The sequence below is a fragment of the Naegleria gruberi genome, assembly GCF_000004985.1.
Source record: "Naegleria gruberi genomic scaffold NAEGRscaffold_32, whole genome shotgun sequence".
In the NCBI taxonomy this organism is placed as follows: domain Eukaryota; phylum Heterolobosea; class Eutetramitea; order Acrasida; family Naegleriidae; genus Naegleria; species Naegleria gruberi.
This window is the reverse complement of record NW_003163295.1, coordinates 331444-352631: the sequence shown is the minus strand read 5'-3', so window position 1 is coordinate 352631 and position 21188 is coordinate 331444. Positions and strand designations below refer to the sequence as shown.

Here is a 21188-nt window from a genome sequence, read left to right as displayed (position 1 = left end):
TACAGAATTGATGGATTAAATCACCATCTTGCTTGCTATTATTATGTGAAGTCGTTGAGCTAGAAGTGCTCTTGTTATTCTTATTCTTCTTTAAAGATTTAATGACACCCTTGATGGATTTGAAGAGATTATTGATAGGACTTGCTTTCTTTTCCTTGTTCTGCTTCTTTGTTGGAGTGGATGATTTAAGAGTGGTGTATTGTTCTTCTTGTTGAGCTGATTGATTCATTGATTGATCCATTGCTTGGTTCATAGTTTGAGCAGAGAGCGATGAATGTCTCTTGACAACCTTCTTTGTTGTACTTGTAGTCTTGACAGTTGTCATGGTTGAAATAGTTTCCAAATCTTCAAGAGCTGCTGCACTATTAGTCAATGAATTCTTCTTCTTCTTGGCTTTTAAAAGGCCAGATTCTTGGTGTTCTTGTTGAGAAGATTCTTGCTGGGATTCTCCATTAGCTTCTGGTGTGGCAGGTGTTGATTCTTCGTCATCTTCATCGTCGACAAGGGCAACTCCTTCAACCATCAAAGCACCACTGCCTAGAGCAGCTTTTGTCGTTATGGTGGCAATTACTGTATTATCAACGTCGGTGGTGGTTGTTTCTTCGAGAATGATCGAATCATCACTCAATGGTTGTTGTTGTTGTTGTTCATTGGTATTATTATCCAATGCACAGGGGGATGATGATGATGATTTAGGGAGGTTGTTATGGAAGGATGACGATGAGGAGGAAGGTAACAAAACTGCTTGAGTAACAAGCTTGGAAATATCAAAAGGAGGATTGGTAGTAGTAGTGGTAGAGGTATTAGAATTATTCAGGGCAATTGATGAGGACATTGTTTTCGAGTAGTATATTATGGAAGTAATGTTAGCAGGGAGGTCTATTTAGCAATATTATGTGCTGAAATATTGAAAGGGCTGTTTACACGTGTTGATGGGAGATAGGGAAAGGTATTGTTGTTGTTATTATTCTTCTGGTTTTTGCTTCTTCTTGAAAGGAGAGAGAACACAAACGTTTAAAGATAAATATTTACGGGAGAGGGAAAAGGAATGATTAATGAGGTAGCAAAATTTCAACAACAGTCTTCTTGTTGATGATAATGAATCAAATATAAAAGCGCACACAAAATCACTATTGATAATATGATCAACAGATTAATGTTTCAATATATAAGATAACGCTTCTTCTTCTGAGTGTTGTGTGTTATTGCCGGCACAAAATATTAAAACCGTTGAATGGTTGGGTATCAAGTTGTTTTTTTCAAAGTGTTAGTTCCCTCAGAGTTTCAACACCAAGATCATTTTAAACGCTCAAAATCTCTGCATCGACCAACTGTTGTGAAAATATAATCAAAAAGCAAGAGGAGAAAGTCTTGGTTAATCGAGGTTGCTCTTGAGGTTTTTGATCAAAGCGCTGTTCGGTATTAGAATAAATTGCAAGTCCATCACTTTTCCGTAGGAAAACCTTTCAAGTGTCGATATGAAAATGGTTGAAGTGATACTAAAAAGTGGTAGGATACTTTTATAAAAACTAGACATTTATGAAAAAATGTCAAAATTCAATAATAAAACGGTTAGTGGTTTCTGAATGGGATTGTTATTGATTTTTGGCAGGTGATGGTCTAAATAAAAGAAATTTGGTTTTAATGGATAGTTTTCACACGTTTGGTGAGAAAATTCACACAACAAGGAAGTCTTTTGATGATTTAGCAAGTGTTATCTGAAAATCTTTAAAGTTCTGAACAGTTATTGAAACAGAATCTCAACAAGTCAACCAAGGATAAACTAAACTAATGGATTCTTATGAGAGAATATACAATATGTAAATAACATGTTAAAGATGACAATGATTATTGAATATGATTTGGGAGGTACAACAATTCCATTTGGTATGTGAACATAACATTCGGTATGGAACACTAATGATGTTGGAAAGAAGTAAATACGAATGTGTTACAAAATTGCATCTAGAACTTTCAATAATATTGTTGCACTGCCCATTGAGAATCATTTCAATGGTCAACCAATGGTGAATAATGAAAAAAATTGTAATCTTGGGAGTTTAGTTTGATTGAAGGTGTTACTTCAGGATAAACGATCATTCCAAATCTTAGATATCAAAAAGAATCATCAAGAATCTCCTTACGAATCATTGAGGTATTTCTTTTGTTAAACTTTTCACATAAATGGAAATGAGCCATTTTATAATTATGTCGTTTGACAGTTTTAAAGACACAAATTGAAATAACTGAGCAAGATTGGCAGGATGTTTTCAAAATGTAAGAATCATATACCACTTCTCTTTTTATTATTTCTTGCTTTCGATAATATATTATTGTAAAGTGATCCCAAGAAATAGGATAAATTCAATAAAAAAACTATTCAATGAAAAAAATCTACAGCTGTTCGAGAGGCAAAGCATGCTAACTGAAATTATTCCCTTGGTGGTGGTGGAATAAGAATCTGCAAGATTTGGTAAACGATACTGCAGTAAGTATCGAACGCACATCTCTCACCAATTATACTTATTGACATAGATGTGTCTATTGTTCATATGCATATCTCTGAAAGATTCTTTCTGATCCATCATCTCAAAGATATCAACTGCATCCATTTACAACTTCCATCACAGGATGATAAGGGTTGGAGAAGGGCGCACTATTGGGATTCTTAAAAATTTTTTACAATAAGATTTTTCAAAAGTGAAAAAAAAAATTGGAACAATTTGGAATTGCACATTTTCTGTGGAGTGAATTAAAGAGATGAGACGAGTTTCGTTTGGAATAATGGGAACAGGGCGTATAGCTCATGATTTTTCACTTGCTTTTCAATCCATGCATAAATTTCATCATGAAAATAAGTCAACAAAATACGAAACCATTCGGGAGTGTAGAATTTATGGAGTAGCATCGAGAAATTCATCAAAATCTGATCAATTTGCAAAGGAACACGATATTGGAAAGAGTTTCGATTCGTATGAAAAAATGTTGCAAGATTCGAATATTGACATTGTCTATGTTGCAACACCAAATTCCGAACATTATTCAAATGTTAAATTGTGTTTGGAAAGTGGAAAGTCAGTTCTATGCGAAAAGACTTTTACCTTGAATGAAAAACAAGCTAGTGAATTATTCGAAATGGCAAGAGAAAGAAAATTATTCTTGATGGAAGCTAATTGGATGCCATTCTTTCCACTTTTCAAGAAGGCTAAACAATTGATCGAAAGTGGAGAGATTGGACAGGTTCATTTGATTCATGCTCAATTGGGTTTTAAGAATAATCATGTTTCGAATAGTGGATTAATTGAAAATTCATTGGGAGGAGGTGCATTGTTGGCTTGTGGAATTTATCCTATTTCTTTCGTTTGTATGGTGATGAATGATTTCTCACCAGAAACTATTCAATCGATTGGAACATTTGTTAATAATGTGGACGAAAGTGTGGAATGTCAATTTAAATTTTCTGGAAATAGAATTGGAAAGGTTTCGACAAGTATTAATGCATTCTTGGATAGTAGTGCAACTATTCATGGAAGTTTAGGTAAAATTCATTTAGGTGGTATGCATTGTTGTCCTACCAAGTTGACTTGGACAAATTATTCGAAAGGTCACGAAACTATTGAATTAGAAGAGCCACTTTATGGAAAAACTGAATTTTCACAATTTAATTTCCCTAATTCTGAAGGACTTGCATACGAAATTGAACATGTCATTGATTGTTTATTAGAAAGTAAACTCGAGAGTGAAATAGTTTCGTCTAATGTAACAATTAACACATTGAAAATTATGGATAAGATTAGATCTGATATTGGTCTTAAATTTATTGGAGAATGATATTTTTTGAAATATATCATTTGAACATATACATTAAACACACATTTTTGGAAACTAGAGTGTGTTGCATTTCTCTAGATCAACAATTATTGAATCCTCTTTCGCTTAAATATTTTGCTCCTTCATCACTAATAATATTGTATCTCATAAACAGAAATGATAATTGTTCCATTTCACCAATATATTTCGCTCCCTCATCTCTAATACGATTGGTAGCAATATCGAGAAAACTTAGATGTTTCATTCCACTAATATATTTTGCACCTTCACAACCAATATTATTATCTGACATACTGAGATGAGTTACATTTTCAAGTGTACCAATATATTTGGCACCTTCACCACCAATGTCATTGCACCCAATATCAAGATGAGTTAATTGTTTAAGCTCACTAATATATTTCGCTCCTTCAACACCAATATTATTTAAATAAACATTTAGATTAGTTAATGGTTTCAATTGACTAATATATTTGACTCCTTCATCACCAATGTTATTGCATCCAATATCAAGATGAGTCAAATGTTGCAATTGACGAATATATTTATCTCCCTCCACTCCAATATTACAATTTCTAATTTCAAGATGATTTAATTGTTCCAATTGGCCAATATATCTAGCTCCTTTATATCCAATAGCATTAGTAGAAATATCCAGAAATTTCAATTGTTTCAGTATGTCACTAATCAATCCAATTCCTTCAATAGCCCTCACTGTGAAAGTTGTGATATTCTGTAAAAATCTTCCCTTCAATTTCTTCAAGTTATTCCATTCCAATGAAAGTTTTGATCGTTCCGAAATGACTTTCAACCACTGTTTTGAAACCAATGCACAATTCATTACTACAAATTGAAAATCATCATGAAAAGATAGAATTTCACCAATTACATCGTCCGATAGGTACAAATAATTGAAATGCAGATTTTCTGAGAGTTGGATTGGTTTAGATTCCGAATCATCTTGTTGTATGACACTTCTAGTGGAGTTGTGATTATTTTCATGATCGAGGGACGATGTGGTATTGGGTTTAATCATTTTTTTTAAAATGAAAATTCAAAGTTCAATTAGAGAAGATATTTTTGAATAAAATAGGTCAGTTTAGTACGAGGTTATTTTCTATATGGTTTTAAGAGATGATCATATGAAATTTCAGAATTAGGTAGATTAGATGCTTTTCTTGATATTATGACAATATTGAAAAGTAAAATACAGTGATGAAGTAAAAATTTGATCTCGAGTGCCGGGAATTGAACCCGGGTCGCCAGAGTGACAGTCTGGAATGCTACCACTATACCACACCCGATTCACATTTTATGAATATAAAATGTTAAACAAAAACAAACATTCAACAAGTTCTCTATTTTACCCCATGTCAATAACTTCTTCATTTCTAATAATTTCAACATACAATAAACCATTCAATTACTAAATCGACCAATAAACATCCTTTTATCCCAACTAAATCAAACAAATATCTCCTAAAAATCAATGAAACAATTCAAAGGAGAACATCATTTCGGAAGTTAAAAAAAATGTCCTCCAAACCTTTCGAATTATTTGGTCTCTTGTGTATTCTATTCTTCCAGTGCATGTTGTGGAGTGTAACACTTGCAGCATCGAATGTTGATGGTTTACAGTTGCAGTTAGACGAAAGTAATTACTTGACAAAATCATTAGACGAAACCTTTCGTATGAATGGAGGGATTTTGAGAGGAGAAGAAAATTTGAAAAGATTGGGAATGAAGGCTTTGGATGATATTTACCAAAAGAATATGTTTACTCTATCATCTTTGCAAAATATTAGAAATATCAACGAAATTAGAAGAAATTATTTACACTATTCGAATCCGTTCATTCACAATAACAAGGAAAGGAATGTGGATCATTCCAGTTTGGGTGATTATAATTTCCACATTCTTTTTAAATGTAGAAACGTTGAGAAACCAATTCTGCTGAGAAATTCAATGGACGAAAGTTTATTGGAAAGCGGAAAGGTTTCGCATTTGGCAATGAACACATTTTCCATGAGAGCTAGCTTGGAGAATGTTAAAGATTTACTTTCTAATGACAATATCGAATGGATAGGTCAAATTGATCCAATTTTCAAGTTTCACATTGGCGAATTTCAAGATCAAGAATTATTAGAAACTCAATCCCAAGAAAGTTCAGAATCTACAAAATCCCAACAAGAAACTCCAATACAATTCATTTCCATGACCATTCTCCTTGAAATGAATCAAGAAATTGAAACAGTGAGTGAACAATTGAGACATTTCACTCAATCCATTAACAATGGTCAATTGATAATTTCCAAATTAGTCGAACATTCTGAGAGTATTGCCATAACTGTGAGGAAAGACCATGCTCTTGCTATTGCTTATGAAATTGGAAAGTTATCTTCAGTTATTTGGATTGAACCAATGCATGCCAATTATGAAATGAACAAGTATTCAAAGAGAATTATTAATTATGGATCGGATGCAGTTCCAGAACAGGGGAAATCATATTTTAATGGATTAACTGGGAAAGATGAAGTGATTACTGTTGTGGATGGAACGTTTGACACATTATCTTGTTTCTTTTATGATCCTAATGAGAAGGTTGAGCAAATTAGAACTCTGAATGAGTCAAATATTAATCTTTCGTCCAATCATCGAAAAGTCAAAATGCATTTTGGTTTAATCGATCTCAATTCGAATGATTATGATCATGGAACTCATGTTGCTGCAACTGTTGCTGGATATTCCTCAATTCCAGAACTGTACGATTATCGTGGAATTGCCTCAGAGGCCAAGTTGGCACTCGTTCAATTGGGATGTGCCAAACCAGGTGGATGCACATGTGATTCCATTCCAGGATGTGCCTGTAAGAGTTATGCCAACTCAACTTGTCCACAGAGGAGAGGTGCCACCTATCAACCATTGGAGCCACACAAGAGTGTTCACATATTCACATATGAAATGATGAATAGTAGAATTCAGACCAATAGTTGGGGAGGAGGAACTTCTTACAATCTCTATGCCATGTACACTGATCGATATATTTGGCAACACAAGGATTTGATAGTTCTCTTCTCAGCTGGAAATTCAGGAAATGATGGATTCAAGTCAATTGGAGCTCAAGCTCAAACAAAGAATGGATTGGCAGTTGGAGCAAGTCATAATTCATTCCAGGCCAGAAGAGAACACGAATTAATGTTCAAACAACCACCTGCTTTGGATGATATTAGGAAGGAAATTTTGGCATCTCTCAATTGTAGTGTTGCCGTGGAGGAGTGTGCATTCTTCATGACTGATTTCAATGTTTGTTCAACGGATGGTTTCTGTGCCAGATCGAATATTAGTTATGCAACTGGAAATTGTGGATGTGCTGCTGGTGCTAGTGGAGACAGGTTTTGTGGAAAGTGTGTCTTTGATTCACTCAATACAAAAGGTCTACAAATTGATTCGATGGCAACATTTTCCAGTAGAGGACCAACACCAGATTTGAGAATTAAACCTGACGTGAATGCTCCTGGAGCTGACGTTTTGAGTGCCAGATCATACAGCAGTACAAAATATTCACCTCGATTGACTTGTTCAGATACTTACAAATCGCCAGTTGATGCCATCAGAGCAACTCGTGGAACAAGGTTAGTTTAATATTTTGAAAATAGTATTTAATCTATCAATTAATTTATCAATCAATTGTACAAAACAACAGTATGGCCACACCAACAACAGCTGGTCTTGTTGCTATCGTTCGTCAATATTACAGAGAGGGCTATTATCCAAGTAAGAAGAAACAAGCACAGGATGGTTTTATTCCATCATCTGCCTTATTGAAGGCCTCAGTCATTAATTCTGGAACTGATTTACAGACAGTGAGTAATGACTATCTGACCTCTTTCAAAATTTTGCCACGTACTGAAATTGGATGCTTCTATCAAGGATTTGGAAGAGTTCAATTGGATAAAGTGCTTGCATTTGAGGAAAGTAAGAGAATTCTTCAAATTGGAAGAGTGAAACACATTCATAATACAGATAATCGATTCAATACTCAAGTTGGAAGCACAAATGTTACCACCGAATTTGGAGATCCAGTTATTGATAGTGTGAAAACCTATCACTATTATTATTTGAAAGCTTTGAATGAGAAGAATAAGATTTCAAATGTGAAAATAACATTGGTGTGGGCAGATTATCCAGGAAGTCCTTCTTCCTCTAGCCAACTTGTCAATGATTTGGATTTATTGGTACAAGTTGGAACTCAACAATATTACGGAAATTCACAACTCAAGGAAAAGAATAGTGGTGTTGGATCAACAGCAGGAGAACGTGATTTTAGAAATAATGTTGAACAAGTTTGGATTGATGAAAGCAGTGTTGGAATTATCATTAAGGTGTCGGCAAGTTACATTTTCAGACCACAGAGTTATGCTCTGGTTGTTACTGGTGAAAATATTGAACTAGAAGTTAGTAATATTATCAATCCGTCTCAATCTCTTTCACATGCCTCTCCTATTGCACATGTTTCTCTGGTTTTGGTTGCGCTTTTGATAATGGCATGCCTATCCATCATTTGTTAATAAAATTTTCATAACAAGAACAAGTTTGAATAACTATCTAGAATTAATAACTATCTAGTTCCCAAAATTTCTACCAATTTAGATTCATCTACCAATACTTGCTTTTCCACATAAATCTTGTCAAATGGATCTTGTGTTCTCACATTGATACTTCGTTTACTCTTCTCTCCTGAAAGATATTCCTTATCAATTGGAATTTGCAACGAATAGGCATGTAACATTAATCTTGAAAATCCATCATTTTCTCCATACATTTCATCTCCAATAATGGCATGTCCTAAGAGGAGTGAATGCAATCTCAATTGATGTTTTCTACCAGAGAGTGGCCTCAGCAGCACCTTTGTAACTGGCTTATTTTCCACTTGTCCATAACTGAGAATGATCATCTCTGACGTCCCTTCTCTAAATTGATGTTGCTGTCTCTCCTGCTTAGTCTTGTATTTACTCAAATCTTCAATAGGTTTTTCCAATGTTTGTTTCATGACAAATCCTCTTCCAGTTGGATCATACTCTTCATTTTCATTATTTCCTCCATCATCTCTTCCAATGAATGATGTTATGATAATTTTCGAGCAATCATTTTCATTCACGACCTTGACATTATTCCTCAATTTTTCATTCATTTTCAACTCTTCCAAATTCACATCTCCACTCAACAAGGCCAAATAAAACTTCCTACTCGTCTTGTCTTCAAAACTTGTACTCAAACAAGCACAGCTCTCCCTTGTCATGCTCAAACACAACACTCCAGAAGTGGCCATATCCAATCGGTGAGGAAATCTAATTTTCCTCTCATCACTACTACCAGTACGTGATTGAATTTTCCTTTTCTTATTACTTCCTTTACAAGAATTATCATCCTCAATTTTACCAGAAGAAGAACAAGAATTCTGTGGGTCCTTATCCATCAACATGGAAGCAAATTGTTCCTTTGCAAGTTTTTCTACCGTTTCCATTGAATAATGTTCACTTGCGTAGAGCCTTAAATTTGGAGGCTTATCAATGATGACTACGTCTTTATCCTGATAGAGAATGGTAAATAATTTTGATGATGGAGAGGATGTATCTACTAATGATGGCAAAGCCTTCTTCGTTGTTTCTTCTTCCGATGATGAAGTTTTTAAATTATTTTCCTCTACTACTTGGAGATGAAACTCTTCCGAAGATAAACCAATTAATGGTGCTGATGCTGATGACGATTCAATACAATTATTCGCTTCATTAAATTCATCAAATTTTCTCTTCTTTTCGCTTTCATTCATTTTTTTTAATAAATATTTAAATTATTTAATTATTTACAAAATATTTATTTCTTCTTTTGATTCTTCTTTTTTTCTGGTACAACCTTTTCTTCTTCCTCTTCATCAGTTTCCCATTCCATCTCTTCATTTTGTTCAAAACTATTGAACGGAGCAAATAATCCCTCATCACCACACAATTGAGTTGAATAATACTCAACTCCCTTAGCAAAATCTTCATCACTAATCAATAAGGCATCCAATCTCTTAGTTATTTCCTCCTCATTCAAATTCTGTCCAATAATCACCAACTCCTGACGACGATCCCCAACTCCGTCCTTAAAATCCTCCTTCTTGACCCTTTCAAAGACTTCCTCTCCGTACATTGATTTTCCTTGTTCTTCACCGAGTGCTGCAAAGAAAAGTCCTCCATCGTGGATGGTAATTTGGTTTCCTGCTTGTTCCCAATCTCCGCAGTAATCATTTCTTGTATTAAGCCAACAGTAACCTTTCGATCTGAGCACGTTTTGTTGCATGTACTTTTCAGAATAGAAGAAATCGAATAAGAGTTTGGTGTTGAATGGCTTTCTACGTCTATAGACGAAACTGGAGATGCCATATTCTAAAGTTTCAGGATTGTGAGAGCCACGAATTTCTTTAAGCCAACCTGGATTGCATGCTGCCTTTTCAAAGTCAAATAGTCCAGTGTTTAAAATCTTCTCCAATGGAACGGTAGAGTTTTGGGTTTCGTGTACGGTTGCGTCTGGGTTTAGTTTGGAAATGACACCCTTAATCTTGGTCAATTCGTCCGGAGTGACGAGATCTGTCTTATTTAAGAGGATGACGTTGGCAAATTCAATTTGGTCAATCAGCAAGTTTGCCAAATTTCTTTCATATTCTTCATCATTTTGCTTGTTGTATCTTTCGGCCAATGTTTCGACTGATTTCAAATCTTGGAAGAAACTGTTGCAATCTACCACTGTCACACAAGTATCCAATTGTGCAAAATCTGACAAGATGAAAGTCTTCTTTTCCTTCTTGTTCTTCTTCTTTCTCTTTCCACTCTTTTCGTCTTGTTCAATTTGAATACCAACATCGAATGTGAAAGTTTCTGCCACTTGCATTGGCTCACCAATTCCCGTCGATTCAATCACACAATAATCGAACTTTCCTTCTTGTGCCAATTCATATAATTCTACGAGTAAATCTTCACGAAGAGTGCAGCAAATGCAACCATTTTTCATCGAGACAAGTTTCTCTTCTGATTGTTTGAGTTTGACTCCTGATTTTTCGACAAGAGCTTCATCAATATTCACTGTTGGTGGTGATTGAATTGAATTTCAACATGTTGTGTTAAAATTTGCAGCAATTGACCATGATGTTGGTGTGAAAAATTGAATGGAGGGGAAATTACTTACATGCAGCCATATCATTGACAATTACAGCAACTCTGAGGTTATTTCTATTCTTTAGGATGTGTCTCAGCAGTGTTGTCTTACCTATCCAATTTCCATTTCACAATCACAAGAAACATCATCAATATCGAATACAAAGATGACAATGTGAAATTACTTACCTGCTCCCAAGAAACCACTCAACAAGGTAACTGGAACCTTCTTGAGGGTAGATTCATCTTCCCATTCATCTTGTTGTTGTGGACGTTTAGTCTTGTTGGCCATTGTAATTAGGTATTATTATATATTCGGGAAAGAGTTTGTTAAATATTGTTGAGGTATTTTTTAATTTTTCACCAATTATTCACCCTGATGATTACGGGAACAAGAGCGGTTGGAAAAAATTGGAACCAACCAAAAAATTGTTGAAGGAGGGGCGACAGATTTTACAATGAAAAGTTTTTGCCTTGTTGAAGAATGGCGTTTTCATTGTTGAAGGTGAACTAAAGATTAGGAGAGGATTTATTGAGGAAATTTGAATGGGATGAGTGGATTGAGGATTAAATTGTGGAAAGTGATATATCAGAGAAGGTTTCTAAGAGGGATTTCAAATTTGAATGTAAATTTTCTTTGAAATATTTGACATTTCTTGTTTCTATACTTGTAATGTAGGATGGTGTTTGATTGTAAATGAGAAATTGGGCAATTCTTGTACAGGGATGAATTGGAGAGAGGTCACTTTCTGTGTGTTCGAAATAATAAGGTGTAATATTGTAGCATTCTTTCACAGTGACTGGTACCACCTTTGTTGGAATCATTCCATAGTTTTCATCCATATCTTTCATTCCTTGGTGGGAAAAGCAAATATTCTCAATGTCTCCCTCACTTGTTAATATTTCAATTCCAGAAGAAGAACAATTAATGTCAGCAATTTGACCCTTTTCCAAATTTGTTTCAAAAATCATTTCTCCAAATCGTAGAGATACATTAAACAAGCAAATTGTTTGATTGTCTTCCATTAGGAATGCGACATATGAAGATTCTCCTGAAATTTTAGAAACTCTTCCCACTAGTTGTTTAAATACTTCAATTCCATTTGATTTGCTCTTAAACGATCCAGTAAATAGGACGCGACCTTCACTTGTCAAGAAAAGAGTGCAAGATGTCAAACAAACAATTTGCACCACATACTCAAGATCGTTCAATACAGAAATTCTAAGAGGAGTTAACATTCTATACAGAGATCGATGTTCCAATCCAATGAGCATGGCAGAATTTTCTCCCACCACATAAATATCTCTATTCTTACATTGCACAATAACATGTGAAATTCCACATTCTATCTGAGTGATTTGAAAGTCATTACTCGTGGAAAATTCATTCTCACAATATTGACTCTTTGTGCAGGCCAATTTTGGTGGCCTCAATCGAACAAATCTCAATCCATCTCTCTCGTACTCTCCTCTGAATTCACACTTCTTTCCAATAAAATTTTCCACATTTCCAAATATATAAATTGAGTTTGATTCAGTGACTAGAGAAATATTTCCATTCACAGACACACTGAAACATCTCACTCTCTCACAATTCCATAAGAAATCCAAGGCAGGATACATTTCTGTAGCATATATCCAATTTTCCAAAATAATTGGTTCCCAACTTGATGCTCTCACTATCAAACTTTCCATTTCACTCAAATACGAAACCTTTCCATTAACATTCTTTCCAATAACCTGATGAGCATCATTAATCAAAATCACCTTCTCATTCCTATTCTCATTCATCTTCTTAACCTTCTCCACATTTAGCAAATCAATTGATTTCAACCGAAACTCTACAAGACTTGTATTTTCCATCACGACATCTTTCTGATGTAAATTTCTATCCGTCATTGTGATATAAAAATTTTCGGATGATAAATCTTGTAAATATTGTGATCGGATCATGTGAATGTGACGAGTATTGTGCATGTGAGGGGAGATGAAGAGTTTACCATCGGAGGTGAGAAGAAGAAATTCAACTTGGTTTCGGATGAGAAAGTGGGAGATTGGGAGTGGAAATTGAGACATTTTTTTTTGTGGAAAGTTGAACAATTATTGATTACAATGAATTAATTGATGAACTATTTGGAGTTGATGATGGACGAAAGGTCAATTTATTATTAGAAAGCAGTGGAAAGTTTAAATTCAACAATTTTCAATAGAATATCATTGGAATGCGGAATATTTTGAAGTTTACAATAACTGCTTTACAGTTCTTCATATAAATTAACAAATTAGAAAGTGAAAGAACTAATCCATAACATTTCCTTCTCCATTCCAATTTGGATGGTGCTGACATAAAGTAGGTTCTTCCTGGAATTTCTACTCTGAAAACATATTTTCTCTTATTACTCGATTTTTCAGGAGCAATATCAGTGAGAGCTGTTCTCAAATCAATTGAACCAAGAGCTTTGCAATCCTTACTATCCGTTTGATATATTAGATTATGACCTTCAATCTTAAAGAATCTCTTTTTGAAAATATTGATTTTCGGACCTTTCATTTCGCCGTTTAATATCCATTAAATACCTTTAATTATTGGCCTGATTTGGTTCTTGGATCCTTTTCAATGATTCTCAAAAAATTGTCGTTTTTGCACTCCGCAGTCTTAGCAAAGTTATTAGAAAGGTTTCGTCAAGCCAATAAGAAAAAAATTTACACCAATCCTATCACAACATGTCACCTGGAGTGAAAAAAGTTTCATCCCTTGCTCAAAAGTTTGATGATTCGAATAAGAGACATACAGTTTCGATTTCCAACAAGACGAAAGAAAGAATTGACATTTTTGAAAAGCAAGGATCATCGCCAACTCAACCATCAGCAAAGGATGATTCGAATGTACCAATATTAAATCGTTCAAATTCTTCCTCTGTGATGATTAAACCACATTCGAATAATAATTTGAATAGAATGTCCTCTTCACCAAATTTATCTTCATCACCAAAGAATCATTCCCCATCTTCGGATCACAGAATTTCAAGAAATATCAAAACTAATTCTTCCATCAGAAAGACAATTGGTAATTTCGAACAATTAACCGAAACTGGAGGAAACTCTCCACCAACTTCAAGTGTAAGCGAGAAAATTGCAAGAATTGAAAGAAAACCAAAACAACAATCCACCACAGCTTTCCATCATGACAGAGTTAAGAGAAATTTCAATATTAGAAAGAATGTCTCGACAGCTGACAGTAAAATGACAGAAAGATTCTCAAAATTATTGCAACAATTTGAAAATGAAAAGTTGGATTCATCAAATTACAAGGAAGCAATGCAATTATTTGAAAGAAAGTCTATTCGATTCACACCTTCTTCATCCGAAAATTGGTCGAATTCTGAAGAAGATCGCTTACAAGAATTGTTAAGATTATTGAGAGAAGAAGAAATGAAACGTTTAGAATTATTGGAAAATATGATAAGAAAAGAAAGAGAATCCGTACAATTACCTTCAAGTCCAGTCCATTCGAAATCTTATTCGAATGTTGACTATACCACTAGCTCAGCACTAACCTCACCAAAACCAAGCACATCAACAGTAACAGGCACTAACATTAAAACTCTCCACACCAGCAATCTGATGGATAAGATTAAACAAGAACGAAATGATTTTCTCAATAAGGAACTTGAAAAGGAAAAGACGAATCTTCCAACAACTCCAACCGTTCAAATTAGTGGAAAACCTCTTAAGGAAAGACCACTCCCAACACCTGGTACGATTACATCCACTCCATTGAATAGTTTTTCTAATAGAACTCCAAGAAAAAGTGACGTGAGTCCAGCAAATAGTGATCCAGTTGACTTGCAAGATTTTATAGAGCAAAAGAAGAAGAGACTCACAATGTTACCAACAAATGCTGATGATTTATTCCAAATGTGGTAGTTCAACTTGAGATCAAGATTTGATTTCTTGTGTTTCTCAATTTATTTATTAAATTATTTTTTTAATTAATTGGAAATTTCCTTAAATAGCAATCTTAAATTTCCTGGATTGATGGTTGGACCAGGGACTTCATATACTCTATCTTTTGGATTAGATTCATCATTCAATGTGATAATTTCATATTTTTGCATCATATTGCTCAATAGGGTGAATAATTCATATCTGGAAAATTTAAATCCCTAAAATTTACAAATTTGGAATTATTTAAATGCCTAAATAAATGAAATATAGATTTTCAAACTTACAATGCACTTTCTGTTACCCATAGAGAATGGAACCCACGTAAAATCACTTTCAGTTTTTTGTCTTTCATCAAAATTCATAGCAAATCTTTCTGGAATAAATTCGAAAGGTTTCTCCCAATGTTTTTCATTCCAATTGGTATTAGCCAAATCGAGTGCAATAATGGTACCCTTTGGAATTTGATATTTTCCAATGTTGGTTGATTTCTTGGCCACACGGAAACCAGCTGGAACTGGTGGATGCAATCTTAAAGTTTCCATAACAACACAATTCAAATAATTCATTTCGGTAAAGTCATCAAAGACTGGCTTTCTTCCTTTCAAGATGGAATTGACTTCTTCACGAACTTTTTGTTGAACATCCAATCTCTTTCCTAATTCATAACAACACTATTTATGGAATTTGAAAATTTTAAAAAAATAAAAAAAATTTAAATAACAATAAAAAAATTAAAACTTACCCATTGGAAGGTTGTTGAAGTAGTATCGTGGCCGGCTAGCGAAAAAATAAACGCATCAGACTTGACTTCATCATCAGTCAATAAACCTTTTTGAAGATAATTTGCTTCAATCAAGCAACTCAACAAGTCTCTTCTATCAGAACCTTCACCAGATAAACTAAATTGATGTTCAATTTCATTCTTTCTCACAGAAATCATGTCATCCAATTTGGAACTCACATACTTCAATGCATGGTCAATTCCAAAATATTGTTGAGCTAGTGGATGAGCCCATTTAAGGAGAGGATTCATTCCAACATATAATTTAACAAATACACCAGTTGTGAAAAGTAATTCAAGACTTTTTCTAAATTCAATGCCTTCAGAATGTTCATTAGCAGAGAAAATGTCAAAATCCAAACCAAAACCAACTTGTCCTAAAATATCAAGAGTCAAATCACTGAAATCATTCTTGATATCTGCAGGTGAGTAACCTTGTACAGTTTTTCCATTGATTGTGTATTCTTTAGTTTGTTTCTGCCATCTATCGAACAACTTTCCGATACTTTTAGAAGAATAATCTACAAGATATTCCAAATTTTGATTTGTGAATGCAGGGGAACAAACCTTGTGATGATTTCTTAAATTTTCATCAGCAGAATCCTCAATGGTCAATATATTCTCACCAAATATAGTAAATCCTTCATAAGGCGCCTTATGTTTTGGGAAATTATGACCTTTCGTCACAATAACCTCTTTCAGTAACTCTTTATCATTGATATAGACAATATTTCTACCCATCAAACTAACTCTCACAACATTTCCATTCTCCTTCTCACTCTTCTCCTTTACCAATTGAAGAATTCTTCTCGGATTATTAATAAAGACATACTCTGCCACAATTGGAATTCTAAATAGAAAACTGGTTATTTGCCAACCTCCAGGAATGTGTGAAACCTTTCTATAACTCGTATAAACTCTCACAATGATAATGGTTGCAATGACAAGTAGAATTGCAAGCAACAGTTCAATAAGATACATTTTTTTTTGAATTGTTTCTTGAAGTTTCCACTCTAACTTGTGTTCATAAATGCATTTAGTTGATTGGATAGTAAATAAGCGCAGAGGGTATTTAGGACACGAGTATTTAATATCCTTTGAGTTGATGGTTTTCTCCGAATGGATGACGACTTGGAAATTTACTTTTTTGAAATGAAGTAGCTCATCTTAAATATCCTCTGAGGGAATTTAAAGAAGGAATTGTTTTCCGAGTAACCTATGAACAATAATGTACAGTACCTTTCAATACATGTATTTACAATTATTAAATTGAAAATAATTTAATAAATTTCGCGCCTTAATCAATTCAACTTGGAAAAAAATGTTTCAATTTTTCCTTCCTACCAACAAACAAGAACTTGTGAAAGAAGAGAAACATCCGAACAAAGAGAAAAGCCATAGGATTCATCTTGTACTCTCCCTTATCAATGACAACCAATAATTATCCATATCTTGATGACCAGAACATCTATCATTAAAAAATGGAAAGAAAAGTCACTCCTTCACCTCTTGAAGATCATTTCAACACTGAAATTCTACTCTTTGAGAAGGCGTACGTGGAGGATTCACCCAATGCCTTGCTGAGAAATTGTTCGGATGAGCAACATACAATCAATGTTGGTCAGAATTTATATTTAAATCAAAATTTAATTAATTACTTAATGTTGGAGGGAAAATTAAACAATTACCTGAACAAGTTAATCACGAGAAGAAAGTCAAGTTTAGCAAATTTCATCTTGAGATTGTTTTATTTGACCAAGTTGGTAGATTTGTCAATTTCTCTCGTGGATTTTAATTGGTTAGATTGGATGATTATTTCCGAGAGGAAATCAATGGTTGAAATATTGATCAATGTAAAGAAATTTAATCATGATGATAATGTTCATCAATTGTTCGTGAATGCCATTGTGAAACAAGAGAAGGAGTCTTTTGTTAGATTGTGTAAATTAGCAGAAAAATCAGTGATTGATTGCAAAGAGTGCCATCCATTGCATTTGTTGTTTATGGTGCCTCTCGAGTGGATTGAAGAATGTTGGGAGAGTTTGAAGGATATGAGAGATTCCGAGGGTAGAAATCTTCTAATGATTGCTTCAATGAATGATAATTTAAGCCTTTTCCAACAATTGGTTGGAAAATTTGGCAAGGAGGCTTTGCAATTTATAGATCATAGAGGCAGGAATGTTTTGCATTATTCTGCCATGCATGGATCATTATCAATTTTCAAGTATTTAATTGCTGATGAACAACAAGGTGGCTTGAGTTGTTCTTGCTCAGATATAGATGGTTATTCTCCACTGTTTTTAGCTTCAATTTATGATCAAGTGGAAATTTTCGAGTACATTCTTTCAATTCATAATGAAATTTCATTGTTAGAACCTGCCAATCATCCAAGGAAACCAACATGTTACCATTTGGCATCCATGTATGGATCTATGAAAATTCTCTACTATTTCCTTTCAAATAGGGATAAATATCCAGTTGAGAAATTCAAAGATGTGAATAACAAGTATCCAACTTTGTGGTGTGCCGAACTTGGATTGAATATTTATTTGGCAGATTATTTCATGAGGAATGGATTTTACTATTTGAATAACTCAAATGCAAACTTTCCCAATCTTTATGCTGAACTTGGCCATTTAGAAATATTACAATATTTGACCAAATACAAGGAGACTTTCACATTACGTCAATTTAACCAATTGGATTGTCTCTCAACGGCAGCCAATTTTGGTCATTTAAGAATTGTCAAGTATCTTATCGAGGAATTAAATATTAATCCTGAACAGGTTGAATACCAAGCAGACAAGAATATTGCCCACTTGAGTATTGGATCAAAGAATAAGGATCTCATAGAGTATATTCTACAAAAATATCCTCATCTGGCATTGAAAATTGACAAATCTGGAAACCTCCCTCTAGAATATGTGCCACTCAACAGCTTGGATGTCTCTATTTTCAAATTGGTTTTGCCAAGAAGAGATGATTTTATGCAAACCAACCTAAAATCAGTACAAAGATGCCTATCTGCTGCTTGTTCTGTTGGAAGAATTGATATTTTAAAGTATTTGATAGAAGACTTGCAGGTGGATCCAAACTTCTCTACTCATCCCTATCAACCACCTGTTTTGCAAGCTAGTACTATGGGCCAATTGGAATGTCTTCAATTTTTGTTGGAACATGGCGCTGATCCACAAATTGATAACAATGGTGAGAATATCCTTCATGCTGCAGCTATTCATGGTCACTTGAATGTTTTGGAATATTTGGAAACCAAACTTTCAAAAGAAACTCTGCACAAGCTAATGAATCAAATTACCAATGTTAAACATTCCAGTCCTGTTAACTATGCGATATATTATGGCAAGGCCAATATTGTTGAATGGTTAATGGATCGTGGAGCAGATAATAACATGACCACTTTGGAGGGAAATACTTTCCTTCATGGAGCATCAGTTGTTGGAGCTTTAGAAATAGTCAAGTTGTTGGTGGAAAAGTATAAGCTTTCCATGGACACAAAGACACGAAACGGATTGAGAGCAGTAGATTTAGCCATCGAGCACGGATATTTCAAAGTGGCTCAATATTTATTGGAACAGATGGGATATTCTGAAAATTTGGGTGAGCTTGTGAAGCAACTTGTTGAAAAGAAAGATGCTTACCAAAGAAATCTTCTCTACAGAGTTATTGAAAATGGAAAAAAGGGAAGTGATAAGGAATATTATGAAAGAGTTCTTATCAAAATACTTGATTTCTTGGTAAACGGAAAATCACTATTGGAAGAGGATATGACACAACAAACCAATTTATTGACATGGGTAACACAAAATTCTATTCCATTCCATAAATATCCAATTTCAGAACTTGAGAAAGGGAAATACTATGGATTTCTTTCAGCATATATTACAAATGCAGAATCAAGGCCACAAGTATCTTATGAGAGTGATGAATATTTATCATTTACTGAACCAACACCCTTTATAATTACTGTCGAAAATGAAAGAGAATCAAAGGAATCTCTATTATTGAATAGAGAACGGGAATCTGAATTTGTGCAAATCAAGGAATTTGGGAAAACAGGAAGTCAAGGAAAAGTATTCATTTTTTATCACATCCAATCCAAACGTTTATTTGTTTTCAAATTCTACAAATTTGATGATAGTGGATTGAGCACAACTAAATTCGATGAGGTAAGTAGCAATATTATGAGGACTAAAAAGTCATTATTATTTAAACAGTTCAAAATGATGGAAAAATGCAGATATCACCCAAACATTGTTACTTGTATCAGCTTGGTAAAAAGTAAAACAAAATTGAAAGATTGTGACCCTGAATGTCTAGTTATGGAATACATGAATGGAGGAACTCTTAGAGATGAAATTGAAATTTTCCATGAGAAATTAATTTTCGATTATTCTCCTTCAAAGTTTGCCATACATCTACTTTCATTAATTTCTGATGTGACGATTCACATAATGAATGCCTTCATTCACATTCATGAAAGACATTCAATGATCCATCGTGATATCAAACCAGAAAATATTCTCTTCCACTTTACCAATGATTTGAAATATTATGTTTTAGGAGATTTTGGATTGGCAAGAATTGTGGATGCTCAATTTTCTACGTCATATGGAAACGGAACTCCCAGATATCAATCACCAAGCGTTTTGAATCATCATTATGGAAAGGAAGTTGATTTCTGGAGTTTGGGCTGCACTCTTATTGAAGTAATATTAAATCCACTCACCACAATTCACAACTATAGAGAGTCGAGAGATGAAATTTTGAGATTATTGAAAGAAAAATGCGAATATTACGATAATTGTCTTGCATGTGTGGAAAACTTTGAACATTTTAAACCATTTTCCATGTTCTTCAAACTCATAAAGAAAATGGTAGATGAGAAATTGAGTACAACCTTAACGGCCACCAATATACTGTTAGAGAATCCATTCCTTGTAAAGGCCAATTTACTAACACTAAATTATTTTGGACAAAATTTTCCACTCATTATTGAGGAGAAGGATATTTATGAATCAATGAAGGAAAGATTCAGAGATTTGGACATTCCATTCAATGAAGTTATTACTACCAACAATGCAGAGTCATCATCAATCATTATGGAGGAAATTGATGAAGTGGAACAATTGAGAAGGGAGCATGCAAAGATGAAAAAAATGTTGGAACAGTTAGGATTAAAGTTTTAACATCAAAATACACCCTTGTAAAGAGCTTCTTGGTGATAGACTACAAAAAGATTGCCACCCATGAACCCTTATACAATCCTTTCAATCCTTCTTGTTGGTAAGTCTTTTTCACACAATCAAAGTAATTGGAATAGGTAGCTCCCTGATCTCCAACATATCTACCCAAGGATGATGAGAATGGCATTATCACATCGTAAAGGATTTTAACTAAATTAATTTCAATATGTT

General features: G+C 34.0%; 11 protein-coding genes and 1 non-coding gene across 12 annotated transcripts in view; 5 read left to right on the top strand and 7 right to left on the bottom strand.

Annotated features, from left to right (window-relative positions):
• NAEGRDRAFT_80218 (NLI interacting factor domain-containing protein) overlaps positions 1-835 on the bottom strand; it is a gene marked incomplete at both ends in the record, with an annotated part of 1620 nt that extends 785 nt beyond the window's left edge. The window contains one exon of the mRNA XM_002675699.1: positions 4-835. Within this exon, the coding sequence (XP_002675745.1) occupies positions 4-835 (832 nt within the window). The remainder of the gene's footprint in view (positions 1-3) is intronic.
• Positions 836-2721: 1886 nt separating this feature from the next.
• Positions 2722-3887, top strand: NAEGRDRAFT_56213 (dimeric dihydrodiol dehydrogenase). Its single transcript, XM_002675780.1, has one exon. It carries the CDS (start codon positions 2761-2763, stop codon positions 3829-3831), a length of 1071 nt encoding a protein of 356 aa, XP_002675826.1. The 5' UTR covers positions 2722-2760; the 3' UTR covers positions 3832-3887.
• A 1177-nt stretch (positions 3888-5064) lies between these two features.
• On the bottom strand, positions 5065-5135 carry NAEGRDRAFT_t389. Its single transcript has one exon. It is a non-coding gene; the product is annotated as a tRNA-Asp (tRNA).
• A 224-nt stretch (positions 5136-5359) lies between these two features.
• NAEGRDRAFT_80216 (uncharacterized protein) lies at positions 5360-7473 on the top strand (the record flags this gene model as incomplete). The annotated part of the gene is made up of 1 exon (XM_002675779.1): positions 5360-7473. The coding sequence occupies exon 1, from the start codon at positions 5365-5367 to the stop codon at positions 7471-7473; it is 2109 nt and encodes a 702-aa protein (XP_002675825.1). The 5' UTR covers positions 5360-5364.
• A 62-nt stretch (positions 7474-7535) lies between these two features.
• Positions 7536-8433, top strand: NAEGRDRAFT_80215 (uncharacterized protein; the record flags this gene model as incomplete). Its single annotated transcript, XM_002675778.1, has 1 exon — positions 7536-8433. One exon carries the CDS (start codon positions 7536-7538, stop codon positions 8397-8399), a length of 864 nt encoding a protein of 287 aa, XP_002675824.1. The 3' UTR covers positions 8400-8433.
• Positions 8434-8449: 16 nt separating this feature from the next.
• On the bottom strand, positions 8450-9355 carry NAEGRDRAFT_69139 (uncharacterized protein; the record flags this gene model as incomplete). The annotated part of the gene is made up of 1 exon (XM_002675698.1): positions 8450-9355. The coding sequence occupies one exon, from the start codon at positions 9353-9355 to the stop codon at positions 8450-8452; it is 906 nt and encodes a 301-aa protein (XP_002675744.1).
• Positions 9356-9705: 350 nt separating this feature from the next.
• Positions 9706-11316, bottom strand: NAEGRDRAFT_69138 (uncharacterized protein; the record flags this gene model as incomplete). Its single annotated transcript, XM_002675697.1, has 3 exons — positions 9706-10952; positions 11056-11136; positions 11214-11316. The coding sequence occupies 3 exons, from the start codon at positions 11314-11316 to the stop codon at positions 9706-9708; spliced, it is 1431 nt and encodes a 476-aa protein (XP_002675743.1).
• Positions 11317-11591: 275 nt separating this feature from the next.
• Positions 11592-12923, bottom strand: NAEGRDRAFT_50117 (uncharacterized protein; the record flags this gene model as incomplete). The annotated part of the gene is made up of 1 exon (XM_002675696.1): positions 11592-12923. The coding sequence occupies one exon, from the start codon at positions 12921-12923 to the stop codon at positions 11592-11594; it is 1332 nt and encodes a 443-aa protein (XP_002675742.1).
• Positions 12924-13227: 304 nt separating this feature from the next.
• Positions 13228-13575, bottom strand: NAEGRDRAFT_69136 (uncharacterized protein; the record flags this gene model as incomplete). The annotated part of the gene is made up of 1 exon (XM_002675695.1): positions 13228-13575. One exon carries the CDS (start codon positions 13573-13575, stop codon positions 13228-13230), a length of 348 nt encoding a protein of 115 aa, XP_002675741.1.
• A 173-nt stretch (positions 13576-13748) lies between these two features.
• On the top strand, positions 13749-14951 carry NAEGRDRAFT_50116 (uncharacterized protein; the record flags this gene model as incomplete). The annotated part of the gene is made up of 1 exon (XM_002675777.1): positions 13749-14951. The coding sequence occupies one exon, from the start codon at positions 13749-13751 to the stop codon at positions 14949-14951; it is 1203 nt and encodes a 400-aa protein (XP_002675823.1).
• Positions 14952-15016: 65 nt separating this feature from the next.
• NAEGRDRAFT_69134 (uncharacterized protein) lies at positions 15017-16734 on the bottom strand (the record flags this gene model as incomplete). Its single annotated transcript, XM_002675694.1, has 3 exons — positions 15017-15190; positions 15257-15643; positions 15715-16734. The coding sequence occupies 3 exons, from the start codon at positions 16732-16734 to the stop codon at positions 15017-15019; spliced, it is 1581 nt and encodes a 526-aa protein (XP_002675740.1).
• Positions 16735-19349: 2615 nt separating this feature from the next.
• On the top strand, positions 19350-20960 carry NAEGRDRAFT_50114 (uncharacterized protein; the record flags this gene model as incomplete). Its single annotated transcript, XM_002675776.1, has 1 exon — positions 19350-20960. One exon carries the CDS (start codon positions 19350-19352, stop codon positions 20958-20960), a length of 1611 nt encoding a protein of 536 aa, XP_002675822.1.
• Between the last annotated feature and the right edge of the window lie 228 nt (positions 20961-21188).